We start from the raw sequence: 14,006 nt of genomic DNA, 5'->3' as shown, positions 1-14,006 counted from the left end.
GCAGGATTCACTCCACTGTTAATGTTAGCTATGTTATATTGCTGCCTCTGTTCGGTGGTGTCGAGCCAAACGGACTTTAACATGTGTTTGAACGAGCTGACGGTTCACTTGTTAAGCTGAAAGAAGGATGCTTTAATCACAGGAGTCACACATGTGTCCACTGTACCATCTGGGAACTCTTCTTGTTTAGCACTCGTAATAACACAAACACTAAATCCTCCTTCTCTTGTGCTGTTTTGTAGCAGTGTAAACACCTGAGACCAATGTTCCTTCTAATCTGCGCATGTGCGCAATTGCGCACTGCTGGCACGGTCTCTGCGCACAGAAAATCTGCGTTGCGCACAAAACAAATCTAACCTGAATTGAAAGTAAAATTAATACTTTAACAATTCTGTTTTGCAGTGTTAGTCAGTAAGAAACTGGCTGCTCCTGTATGGGATTAGAACGATGCCACCTTATCCCATAGTCCAGCCAATAATTGATTGATTGATTGATTGACTGAATCTTTATTTTGAACATGTTAAAAAAGTACATCAACATAGAATTAAAAGAGACAAATAAACAAAGCAAAACAAAAAGAAAACGAGCAACCACAACTACAAATATCTTTTATGTTCAAAAAGGAGCAGGAGGAAGCATGAGCTTATTTAATCCCACCCCTTTTCCACTATCTAGTAAAATTATAGACTACCGAAATACCTCCTTGCAATCACATTATATGTCATGTGTATTTTTTTTTTTTTTTTTTTTAATATATATACATATATGTTTCTATCTATCCATACACACGTATATACACATACGCACATATACACATTTTCAATAACCCCATTAACACCTCAAAGGATACACAACCTACAAATATATATATATACCCATACCAACATACCCGTGCACCCGCACACACATGAAAATATTAGACAAGAACACCCTATCAAATCTCTACCTCCTCCCTGTACCCTGTAAAAACCATCTCCTTAAACTGCTTTTTAAACTGTGCCATGCTCGGACATTGCTTTATATCTTTACTTAGTCTGTTCCACAGCTTCACTCCACACACAGAGATGCAAAAACTTTTTAATGTTGTACGGATACGAGGATGTTTTAAATTTAATTCCCCCCTCAAATTGTATCCCCGTTCCCTTTTAGAAAACATTTTTAGAATATTGTCAGAAAGCAGGTTATTTATTGCTTTATATATAATTTGTGCAGTGAGAAAATGAACCAGATCTGTGAATTTGAGAATTTTTGATTTTAAGAATAGTGGATTTGTATGATCTCTGTAACCGGTTTTATGGATTATCCTTATGGCCCTTTTTTGTAATATAAAGATTGATGATAGCGAACATTTGTAAGTATTGCCCCACACCTCTGCACAGTAATTCAAATACGGTGCAATCAGGGAACAATAGAGAATGTGGAGTGATTTGTGGTCCAGAATGTGTTTTACTTTACTCAAGATTGAGACACTTCTTGAAATTTTGTTATGTATATGATTTATATGAGACTTCCAGTTTAATTTATCATCTATAATCACACCAAGAAACTTATGTTCAAGTACTCTTTCAATTTCCACACCATCTATATGAATCTGCACTTGTGCATTTCTAAGGGAATTCCCAAATAAGATTATTTTAGTTTTACTTAGATTTAGCGATAGTTTGTTCCTGTTAAACCATTTTTTAATTTTGCACATTTCTGATGTAATTGTATCCAGCAGCTCCTTTAGATTCCCCCCAGAACAAAAAATATTTGTGTCATCTGCAAATAATACTAATTTTAATATATCAGATGCCTTACAAATATCATTTATATAAATAATAAATAAATTTGGACCCAGTACAGAGCCTTGTGGAACACCACAAGCAATGTCCAAGCATGATGAAGAATGGACACCCAGCTTCACAAATTGTTTCCTGTCACTTAAATAATTTTTCACCCATTGCAGTACAACCCCCCTGATCCCGTACCGTTCCAGTTTATTAATTAATATGTCATGATTGATTGTGTCGAATGCTTTCTTGAGATCCAGAAATACTCCAGCTGCATACTGTTTCTGATCTATAGCATTCGTAATCTCCTCAATTGATTCGATTAATGCCAGAGATGTTGATCTTTTTGATCTGAATCCATATTGACTGTCAGAGAGTAATTTATATTTATCTAAGAATTTGTCTAATCGTCTATTAAACAGGTTTTCTAGGATTTTGGAGAATTGTGGTAGTAAAGAAACAGGCCTGTAGTTTGTGAAGTGGCGTCTATCCCCAGTTTTATACAGCGGCACAACTTTAGCTATTTTCATTTTGTTTGGCACTTTTCCCGTCTGAAATGATAAGTTGCAAATATATGTTAGAGGTCCTACAATTCCTTCAATGACCTTCTTGACAATTTTCATGTCAATATCATTACAATCAGTTGATGTTTTATATTTACACCTGTGTACAATGTCAATTATTTCTTTTTCCTCCACTGATGTGAGGAACATTGAGTTAGGGTTCCTATCAATCAGGTTTTCACTACAGTCTACTGATGGCAGTGACTCAGGAATTTGTTCTGCCAGTTTTGGTCCAATATTTACAAAATAATGATTAAAGCTGTTGACCTTATCAGCAGTGTTTTCCATAATATTGCCATTGTCGATAAAGTATTGAGGATAACTTTGCTGTCCAGAATTATTTTTAATGATACCATTTAAAACATCCCATATTCCCTTCATATTATGTTTATTGTTGTTCAATATTTTACTATAATACTCCTTTCTACATACACGTATAATATTGGTCAACTTATTTTTGTATTTTTTATATTTATTTTCAGCATCTTTTGTTCGTTGTTTTAGGAATTCCCTATAGAGTGTATTTTTCTTTTTACATGCATTTTGTAAACCCTTAGTGATCCATGGTCTGTCTGAATATTTGTGCTTTCTGTTGTATTTTATTGTTGGACAGTTTTTATCGTACAATTCCATGAATATTCTTAAAAATATGCCATATGCAATATCAATATCAGTTTCTTTGTACACATTGTCCCAGTCCTGATTTAATAGATCATTCTTAAGTGCATTCATAGTTTCTTCTGTCGTCTGTATCTCAGTTGTTCTTCATGCTGATTTTTCTTATAATTAGTGTCATAAACTGCAAAAACTGGTAGGTGATCACTGATGTCATTAATTAATATTCCGCTCATAATGTTGTTTTCCATATTGTTAGTGAAAATATTGTCAAGTAAGGTGGCACAATGTGGTGTAATTCTACTAGGCCTGGTTATTTTAGGATGTAAACTCAAACTGTACATAGTGTTTAGGAATTCGTCGGTCATTTTATGCTTTTTCGGATTCAACAGGTCAATATTAAAATCCCCACAGATAAACATAACTTTTTGATTTGTTGTAGAGAACATTTCCTCTATGAAGTCATTAAATACTTGAATACTAGAGCCAGGTGTTCTATATATACAGCTAATTATTACATTTTTCTCTTTTTCCTTAAAAATTGCAATTGTTATACATTCTAATAAATTATCAATTACAGTTGTCATGCTTTCTACCACCTTGTAATTTAGGTTTTTATCCACATACACAGCTACTCCCCCTCCACTCTTGTTCCTTCTATTTACAAAATTCACTTCATATCCCTCCAGTCCAAAGTCCAGTCCTTTCTCCGCATTGATCCATGTTTCAGAAATGGCAATAATTCCAAATGGATTTGACAACTCATTTAGATATTCCTTTATATTGTTGAAGTTGGCATACAGACGTCTGCTATTAAAATGGATTATTGATAATTTATTTTCCGTGTTGATGGTGTGCTTAAACTGTTCATCAGTGAAGTAGCAGCAGTTACTGCTGATGTTGTAGAAGAAGTTATTTTCCGGGTCTATATCCTTTTCTAAGTCTAGAACATTATGGTCTGTGTATCGAAATGTTTTCAGTTCAAGATTATCATAAAGAGAATTCCAATGAGTTATATTGATATTGTTGTCGGATGCAGATGAAGTTCTTTTGGACTGTGCCATGTGTTGTGATGTGTGTCACGTCACATGTGTATTCATACCTTCAGAGTAAGTTGAACCTCAGTATTTGTCCAGCTCCTCCATATTTCTGATGACCAACACTTTGGCTTGTTCCGGTGTTCCATTGAGTTTAATGAATACTTTGCAGTTGGTGGTCCATGTATTTTGAATTTTTCCCTGTTTCTTCAAGTAACGTGCCTTCCTGGCAATGTCCGCATTTCTTTTTATCAGATGTTCATTCATGAAGACATCGGATCCTTTCAGTTTCTTTCCTTGTTTTAACAGTGCTGTTTTGTGTTTTCTGTTTGCAAATCTCACAATGATGGCTGGTTTGTCACTGTCATTTTTTCGGGGTAGAGGGTGGCAAGCCTCAATGTTGTTATAATCCACTTCCACACCTTTGGACCGTAGAAAGGTAGCCACTTGATGCTCCGTGGAGTTGACATCTTCCTCTCCTGGCCCTCCTACATTGTCGGCGGCGACCGCCCGGGCGTATGACCGGGGTTTGATGCGAAGCGCCGTGATGATGACATCGTTCATCCGGGTGTACTGCTCCAAATCCGCCACTCTGTTCTCCAGGTACGCCAGCCGCCGATCCTTCTCGGCGTTCTGGATGCGGAGAGCCTTAACTTCCTCGACCAGGTCCAGGATGGCTTTCTGCTGCAGTTTGACAGTAGAAATCTCCTCTGTCATAAACTCCAGCGACTTCTTAATATCGTCACCTTCCTCGGCTGACAGAACGTTTTTCGGGCCCATGCTTGTAGCGTTGCCGTGACGACCGGCTAGCTAGTTGACGCTAGCGTCCTTCCTCTCTCTCACCGCTACGGTTCAAAAACGTCAAGTTGTGAGTTTTCGAGAGGTCGCAAATGACGAGCCACCACTTCTGGACGGTTTCCCACACACGCTCTCAAAGTTTAGTATCCGCGGAGAGCTGCCGTTTTCAGGAGATATGTTAAGTTTGTCAACGTTTCTGCTCAGAGAACCTGTTGCTGACAGCTCGGTGTCAGCAACAGCATATATACGAATGTGCGATTCACATTCGTATATATGCAGGTAATCAACGTCGTCGACAGGCTATGACAGCGTCCTTATGTGAGCAGGACCGACGGAACAATTGACGGAGAAAGTGTGGACTTTATAGCAGTTTTTAAATTGTGTTGATAGGCCACGTAAAACCAGAGTTATGATAAAAATATCTGCAATGTTTGGTTTTCTTGCTGAATACTATTGTTGTTTATATTTACTGCTGAAAGAAACGGTAAAAACGTTGTTTTATAAGAAAAAAGGCTTGAAAGCGCTCTCTGCCTGTGAGCAAAAACAAACTCCACTCCCCTCTCCCTTTCCCATTCGTCCAAAAAAGTACCATTCGACCAATCAAAAAATGATATGGCAACGTGGCATCTAGTTGTTTAGAAACGGGGGGAAGTTTTAGGAGTGACGGCGGTGTTTTGAGATGTGAGAGATTTGAGACGTTTAGCACAAATCTTGTGTAGTTAGTGTGTAGTGTAGTAAATAGTTTTGTTGTGTGTGTCAGAACAATGAGGTGACTGCTGAATGTTACAGGTGTTACAGGAGTGATACATCTCCTGTTGTCAGGCCTGCAGGTATCAGGCTGTTGTTCTCCTTTATCTCATAGTGGACAGAAATTAATTTTTGGAGTGGCACTAATAATTTGTGTGGCATCAAATCTGACGCAGAACAGCTGATTGATCTGTAAATAGTTTGAAATGTTTATTTAAAAATGCCTTGGCTGCATTTAAAAAAAATAGCTGCAAAAACTTTGTTGTTTACCAAACTGAGTTACTTTTTTTTGAAGAAGTAACTATATAATTAATTGCCCAACATTGGTCATTATATCCTGTATTTTGCAGACAGAGAGTTACAGGACTCTCTCCCAGACCACAGACTCCTAATACAAGTCAGAGCTTTATAAAAAGAAAAAAGTAAGTTGTTTTCAAAATTGGAGTTCAAGTTATTTTTACTTCCAATAGTGTTAACATACTACACAGCTCAATCACTAGATTTTTTTTTTTACATTTTCATTGTAAGTGGGCTAAAGCAGTTAATTAAAAGTATGTAAATGCTGTAATTTGATTATTTTAATAAACCATGCAACTTGGATGGATTAGATGCCGGCGTGACCACAGTGCACACGTCTGATGTCGCTCACAGTGGTCCACGGGATCGCTCAGGGAGATTGTGTGTTCACTCAGACACATGAAAAATTAGAGGGAATATTGCCTGAGACTGTCACCTGTCTGTCCTGCACTCTCTCTCTCTCTGTTTCTTTCTCTCTGATTGTGGAATAAAAGTATGAACATGTGTTTATAAGTTACACTTGCGTTTGAATCCTGCAGCTTATCACACATTTGATTTCCATGTGTGACAACTGCAAGTGTCCAGAGTGAGGACAGACTGAGGGACCCACTGCTGCACATCATCTGTGAGGCTTTGCAGCCCTGATGATCCACCAGGACAAACTCAGCAGTGTGTGAGGAAGAGGAGGAGGAAGAGCCAGCAGCAGCTGACAGATGGAGAGAATAGACAGACTGTTCCCTGTTTGTGAAGGACTGCTAGAAAAGTTTAGAATAACTAATTGTCTGTCCTGAATCAGTCTTATTAGGTGATGTTCAAATAATTTTATCATTCCAGTGTTTTCAGTGTGGGAGAAAGTACTCAGGGCCTTCAAGTTACACACTATGAAAGGCAGCAACAAGTTTAATATTCAGAAACCTAAAGTATGTATCAGCAGCAGCTGATACATACTTTAGGTTTAGGTTTTCGAACTGGACATACTCCAAAGCGTGCAGTCGCTGGATTGGGACACAGCCAACATGTCTTGTAGTTCTCCAGCATCCTGGTAAAGAAGTAATCATTTTATTCAGGTGTGTTGACCCAGGACAATAAATCTAAAATCTGCAGGACACCAGCTCTTGAGATCTGCAGTTCCCCACCCCTATTGTAGAGCAAAAACTATGTATTTACTAGCTGCATGTTGGTTATGATATAACACTGTATTATTGAAAAAAGTCATAGTTAAAAGGTTAAAAGTACTGTGCTTCACTATGCTTCTGTGCCTGCTTCAGTTTTCCGTGTTGGAAGCAGATTTTGAACCATATGACTTTATAGCCGCTTTTTCAACCAAACTGACCTACAGGACACACTGCTGGCTGAGTGGTGTTTTTATTTTTATCTGGATGGTTCAGCATCACCCAGACACCTGTCAAAGTCCAGGATATACAGCAGTCACAGAACATCTTAGCATTAGGCTCATTATTATCTCACTGTTCAGCTCAAGTTGCTGAGCTGGTAGCACTCTAGATAAGCACATGGGGTGATGCATGATTTTGCTGCATTATGGAAACAATCATTTTTAACTGATTCGGGGAAATCCACTGCACATCACTAACTTGTGGCTGCATGGCTAAATGCCTTATTACTCCCATAAACTACAGCTGATTGTAAAGGTGACGTTCATATTCTATTTCTTTAGTCAACTATAGCCTGGATGCAGTCGCAAAGTCTGCAATTAAAAAGAATGTGAAACAACAGCATTAACATCTAAACCACATCAGCTTCACCTCCTAACACAGATTTGCTGGCTGCTCAGAGCAAAGCTGCCCCAGAGGAGAACTGTGTGTGGAAAACCACAGGGAAGTATATAAGAGGTGACATCTCGAACTGCTCCAGTGACAAAACATATCTACACAGCCTTTGTTTTCCCTTTCTTTATTCTCCTCATTATGCTAAACTGACGCATAGGAAAGATCATGTATCAAAAGGAGGGATGGTACAATAAATACAGATACACAAGAAAATATTTACTCTAAACACCTTTTGTAATTCTTCTATGACTTGTGTAACTACCTATCCAGGCACAGTTATTAAAACTCTACAGGTAGCACAAACATGCTCACATAAACCTTTTGATCAACTACTAATGGATTTCATTGCACTAAAACCAAATGGAGATAAAAAGCATTGCTCCAGGTTATTGACATGTTCTCAGAATGGGTCAAAGTCGTCCCTTGTAGCTTGGCTGCTTCAGGCGTTTCCTTAAACTTGGAAAGAGACTTAAAGGCAGTTAAACTAATTTAACACACTAGGATTTATCCACAGGTTAAATCGTAGACAATATCCCATCTTTGAGGGTGACTCAAAGGTGTATATAGACACCATGGGTCTTTCTCAAGGGGTGACTGATAAGTATAAAGGAAACAATTAAATTGCCTCAGATTTATTGGGAATAGATTCATGGGAACTCTTTGGAGATGTGACAGACAAGCAACAAGTTATAGATGATATAAGCAGCAAAGATTCTAGCAGCCATCTGATGACCTGACAAAATTGAACAGCACCAAACTGTGTGTGTGTGTGTAGGTGTGTGTGGTGATACATGTTGAAACTTTAACCGTGACAATGGTGCTGCTGCTGATTGTTTTCCACATTAGAAACATTAGCTGATGGATTTAAAGATGAACTTTGATAAAGTTGTCTGACACAAAATGTTTTCCTTAATTGAACAACAATCTCTCATGAGTGAACAGCTTCCTTTAAATCAAGTTTTAAGTCTGTCTTTACAGTTAAACCGCTAATGGTAATTTATATTTCCAGTTTATGATGTGTTCACGTAAACTCTGCAATCTGTGAACTTTCTATTTTAATTTTTACTGTTATTAACAATGATTAAAAATACTCAAAATGGTAAAAATGTAAAGGGAAATTTGTGTTTCACCTGATTTAATCTCAGTTTGCCGTTGGTCTGTAGCTGTAACTTACTTGAACTAATAATCAGATTTGAAAACAAACTAACTGTAAACTGTGTTCAAGGTCATGACTCACTCTGTGTAAATAAATCTCAAAAAATCTGTTTGATTTATTTTTTCACAACACCCTCATCAAAAAGTATTTCTGTCCAGAGAAGTTTCTGCTGTGACTGATGTTTGGCTGTAAACTGTCTAAATGTGTTTAAACTCAAAGATCCAAAGATTCTGTGATTTCCTGCACTAATAATATGCATAAAGACTTTTTTATGTTCTTAAATAAATATAGCCTAGAATTCTTTTTCTACACATATTGTACGGTGTGATGGTGACAAAATACTTGTGTGCACTTTTATTCTATTTATAAAGAGAGTTGAGTCAACAAATTCACAATGTTTATGGAAACACAAACCTCACGACTTCTGGACTCCAGCTCAGCCTTCAGGTTCTCTGCTGCTTGTTTCACATCCTGGAGCTTTTTGCTGATGTCAGTATTCCAACTCCACTGCAGATGAAATGTTACATTTAAGAAACAATAATGAAACAAAACCAGAGTCACATTAAAGCTGCATTATGTAAATATAAGGGAGCTGATGTAGCATGATGCTAACAACATTAAGTGTTGTGGGATGATGTCAACAATCTTGCAGTGGTAGGATTTCAAAGTTGTGTTTGGTTAATGACACACAAACTGCTGCTGGACAAAACTGCAGGAATATAAGTGCACAGGTCTGTGATCATTGGGAGGATGACAGCATCACATATGTCCATGTTTAACTCTGTGTGCTGAGAGATGCTTTCACTGAGCTTTGATTCCAGTGTAAGAAATGTCTGCAACTTCTGAATGATTTCATCCAGCTCCATCTCAGATTTGATCGTCTGTCAGAAATAAAGACAGATGTTGATGTTTCTGCAGTGTTTTGCTTGTAAAAGTGACAAAATTATTGAAGCTTCACTGTGAGCAACATGTTTCCAACCTTTGTGTCCTCTTATTCAATCTGATTGGTGCAGTTATTTTAATGATTAATTTAATTACGGTCACAAACTCACTAAACTAAAGTCAATTTATTTATTAATTTATTTCTTCAGCACTTTCTTTAAATACAACAAATGAGGGTTGATGCTACTCTGCTCCAGGTTATGACCTTGAAAAATAATTGCAGACCCTGATGCCAGAAAAAAACCTTTATTATTTCTGTTAATTATAGAATAATTAAGGATTCAAACAGAACCACAGCTTTTACCAGGATACTTTAGTATACAGGTGAAAACAGATATTTACAAACACTTCATAAAAAAACTTTTTTCTTTACCGGCAAAGATCAAACTTTTTTGTTTTGTTTTAGATCAATAAATATTAACATATTTTTTGTATTTGTGTAATGTCAATATAAAGACAAAGAACACTGTTATGTTTTTCATTACTTTCATGCACTAAGTTTATTGTGTCTTTATCTAACAAGACTTCAGGAAAACAACTGTGGACTTCCACATGTGCGGCTCATCTATTGGTGCAATTTCCAGATAACTGAAGGTCCCACGTTCATCAGTTCAGACAATAATACACAAGTATGAAAACATGGGAACGTACAACCGTCATACTGCTCGGGAAGGTGGTCGAGCTGAAAGGTTACACTGGGAGGAGAAAGCCATTACTGCAAAACCATCATAAAAAAGTCAGACTACAGTTTGCAACATGGGGACAAAAATCTTAATATTTGGGGACATGTCCTGAGGTCTGACCAAACAAAATCTGAACTGTAATGATAAACTGTATATTCGAGGAAAAAGGAGGAAGCTTTGAAGCCTCAGAACATCATCCCAACTCTGAAGTGTAGGAGCGACAGCATCATGTTGTGGAGCTGTTTTTTGCTGCAGAAGGGACTGATGCATTTCACAAAATAGATGGCACGTACATGTTTAAGCAACATCTGAAGACATCAGCCACAACGTTGAAGCTTGGGTGCAAATTGGTCTTACGAATGGACAATAACAATAATAAGGTGTCAGAGTGGCCATCACAAAGCCCTGATCTCAGTCCCACAGAAAATTTGTGGGCAGCACTGAAAAGGTGAGTGACAGCAAGAAGGCCTACAAACCCGGCCCAGTTACACCAGTTCTGTCTCTCAGTGAGCCCAGATTCCAGAAAACTATTGAGAAAGTTTATGGAAGGAAATCTGAAACATTTGGCTGAAGTGAAACAGTTTGAGAGTAATTCTACTAAATACTAAGACGTGCATGTATATTTCTGACTCTGATGAAAATAATAAAAAACCCACAACAAATATCTCTCTCTATTCTGACATTTCACAAATACAAAAAATATGTTAACAAAAACGTTTACTCTGATTTGATGTTTGACAGTAAAGAAAAATGTTTTTTTTTTTTCTGAAGTGTGTGTAAATATCTGGTTTCAGCTGCATCTTTAATAAAATGAACATGTGCAAGATTTTCACTCTTGTCTTTATCTCTTCACACACAGTTAATCACATCAAACGTAACAATAAACAGAAGCTTTAAATCTCACTTCCACTCAGTGTTATTTGATCAGGTGTGTGATAATGTAATGTTTCATCCTCTTTTACCCTCATTGTGCTTTTGGTATGTGGCTAAAGTTTGTTAAACAAAGAATGAGATAAGGTTCTACATCCTGCTTCCTACAACTGAACAGATAAAGACTGTATCCACACGATGGCCATAAAGGAGCAACATGTTCTTATCCCAAAGCGTAACATATCGACACTGTGACAAATCGTCGGTACGTTACGCTTTCGCCCACCCAACATGTCTGTATGTTACACGTTTGAAAACATGAGAACCGTTTGGAATGAATCTACACATGTACATTTATTTTACTTTATCATCACTTTGAAAAACACTGTCTGACACGATTAAGGCTGTGGTTAGGGCTGGAATAAACAGCTGGATCGTGTCTTACCACCAGGAGCTTATCATAGGGACACTGAAGGTTTGTTGTAGAACCTTTCGCCTCAGGATGTGACAAAACGCTGGCATGTTACACGTTGGGAAAGAGAGCGGTCTCAAAGGAGATGTTATTATTTTGCTTCTTTGTCACTGCTTGTAAGAACCTTCTTCATGCTGTATTGATCCCTTTGCAAAGGTTTTAACTTTCTTTTAAAAAATCTCAGAAAATCACTTTGATTTATTTTTTCCACAACATCCAAAAAATCTCTGTACAGAGAAATTTCTTCTGTGACTGATGTTTGGCTGTAGACTGCCTGAACATGCAGATCTTAAACTGAGTGGGGAGGGTTAGGACAATGAGACCCTGAGATCCAGCACATATTCTTACATGTACACATCCTGGATTCTTTTTTATATTTCAGACCTTCAGATTTGGTGAGTAAATATTGATGTGCATTCTAGTCATGAAGAGTGTTGAGTCAGCACATTTTCAATGTTTACAACTGAAAGACAAACCTCGTGAGAATTCTTCTCCAACTGATTCTTCAGTGTCGCTGTTCTTTGTTTCAACTGATGGAGCTGCTGTTTGATGATTTCAGTAATCTTCTCTGACTGCAGCTGAAATGTTACATGAAGAAAGAGCAGAAGGAAGAAATGTTCATGTTTAAGACACAATAATGAAACACAACCAGAGTCACATTAAAGCTGCATTATGTAAATATAAGGGAGCTGATGTAGCATGATGTTAACAACATTAAGTGTTGTGGGATGATGTCAACAATCTTGCAGTGGTAGGATTTCAAAGTTGTGTTTGGTTAATGACACACAAACTGCTGCTGGACAAAACTGCAGGAATATAAGTGCACAGGTCTGTGATCATTGGGAGGATGACAGCATCACATATGTTCATGTTTACCTCTGTGTGCTGAGAGATGCTTTCACTGACCTTTGAGTCCAGTGCAGGAAATATTTCCATCAGCTTCTGAATGATTTCATCCTTCTCAGAGTTGATCATCTGTCAGAAATAAAGACAGACAGATGTTGTTTCTGCAGCGCTTTGTTGATAAAAGTGACAAAATTATTGAGGTTTCACACTGTGAGCAACATGTTTATGTATAGAAATACTTTAACAGTCAACAAATGAACAAAATAATTTTCCTTCCTTACTCTGCAACTGCAACAATGGAAGGCGAAACACATGTGTGTGATTACACAATGCATTCACACATTCATTCATAAAAAGTTAATAAATTAAGTTCTATATAGAAATAAGAGAATTAGAATTAATTAGACATTTGGTGTCAAATAAACAAAATTATATCTAAAGTTTCCTTCATAACTCTTTACAATACAGAGATAAAGAGAATTTTGTCAGCAAATTAAAATGTTTACAATGGAAGAACAAACCTCGTGACATTTGGACTTGAGCTGATTCTTCAGTTTCTCTGCTGCTTGTTTCTCCTTCTTGAGCTGATTAATGGTTTCAGTTTTCTTCTCCAACTGCAGGTGAAATGTTACATGAAGAAAGAGCAGAAGGAAGAAATGTTCATGTTTAAGACACAATAATGAAAACACAACCAGTCACATTAAAGCTTTAAATAACAGCTGAATTATGGAAATATAAGTTGGTTCATATAAAAAAGTAATGATGAAAAATTTAGTTAAATGTTTAATTTGAATTATCTAAATAATTTAATTAAATGAAGGCAAGGCAAGGCAAGTTTATTTGTATAGCACAATTCAACAACAAGGTGATTCAAAGTGCTTGAAAGGCCCAAAGGATATATTTGATTTTGAATGTAGTGTCCGAAAAATAAAAGTAAATTTTACTTAAACACACACACACACACACACACACACAAAATATAACATTGATAAAATCTGATTTATAAAACAAAACAACTATTGACAGTTTATTTATCTTTTACTTGAGTGCAGCTGGATTTCAGTGTCACTAAAAGGTTTTTGGTGTCTTGTGTTTGTTGGTAAAGTTTAACAGCATCAGTGTCAGAATTAAATGTAAAAACATAAAAGTATCTCCTTTACTTTTTCCTTTGTTTCTTCATTCCTCTTTTCCTCATCCTTGAGTTTATTTTCCAGCTGCAGACAGGATGAAGAAACATCACAGTTTTTAACACAGAAACAATATTGTTTTAGTACTTTATGCTTTTCTCTTATTTCTCTTTTCTCTTATGCACAAAGGATCTATTTATTTATTTATTTAGGAGAAAGACCTGATTGACTCTGGATAAAGATGCTACACTGGCAACACAAACGGAATTTGCAGTTCAACAAACTAAGTCCATA

At 36.9% G+C, this 14,006-nt stretch overlaps 2 protein-coding genes across 2 annotated transcripts in view; both read right to left on the bottom strand.

The window, feature by feature from the left end:
• The window catches only part of LOC118455851 (uncharacterized), a 50,897-nt gene that overhangs the window by 17,217 nt on the left and 19,674 nt on the right, over positions 1-14,006 (bottom strand). Inside the window, exons 10-15 of the mRNA XM_087838188.1 lie at positions 13,746-13,799; positions 13,107-13,199; positions 12,646-12,714; positions 12,216-12,317; positions 9,584-9,653; positions 9,187-9,245 (exon numbers count right to left, since the gene is read on the bottom strand). Coding sequence (XP_087694314.1) covers positions 9,187-9,245; positions 9,584-9,653; positions 12,216-12,317; positions 12,646-12,714; positions 13,107-13,199; positions 13,746-13,799 — 447 coding nt within the window. The remainder of the gene's footprint in view (positions 1-9,186; positions 9,246-9,583; positions 9,654-12,215; positions 12,318-12,645; positions 12,715-13,106; positions 13,200-13,745; positions 13,800-14,006) is intronic.
• On the bottom strand, positions 3,987-4,767 carry LOC148103695 (uncharacterized). The gene has a single exon (XM_087839191.1). It carries the CDS (start codon positions 4,765-4,767, stop codon positions 4,072-4,074), a length of 696 nt encoding a protein of 231 aa, XP_087695317.1. The 3' UTR covers positions 3,987-4,071.

Source organism: Neolamprologus brichardi, chromosome 3 (genome assembly GCF_056152115.1).
Source record: "Neolamprologus brichardi isolate AB-2024 chromosome 3, ASM5615211v1, whole genome shotgun sequence".
NCBI lineage: Eukaryota > Metazoa > Chordata > Actinopteri > Cichliformes > Cichlidae > Neolamprologus > Neolamprologus brichardi.
Note: the sequence above shows the minus strand (reverse complement) of the source record. Positions and strands in the feature narration are given on the sequence as shown.

Bases quoted from the DNA above. Each gene is read 5' to 3' on its own strand.
- LOC148103695 (XM_087839191.1), bottom strand. From the start codon at position 4,767: ATGGGCCCGAAAAACGTTCTGTCAGCCGAGGAAGGTGACGATATTAAG.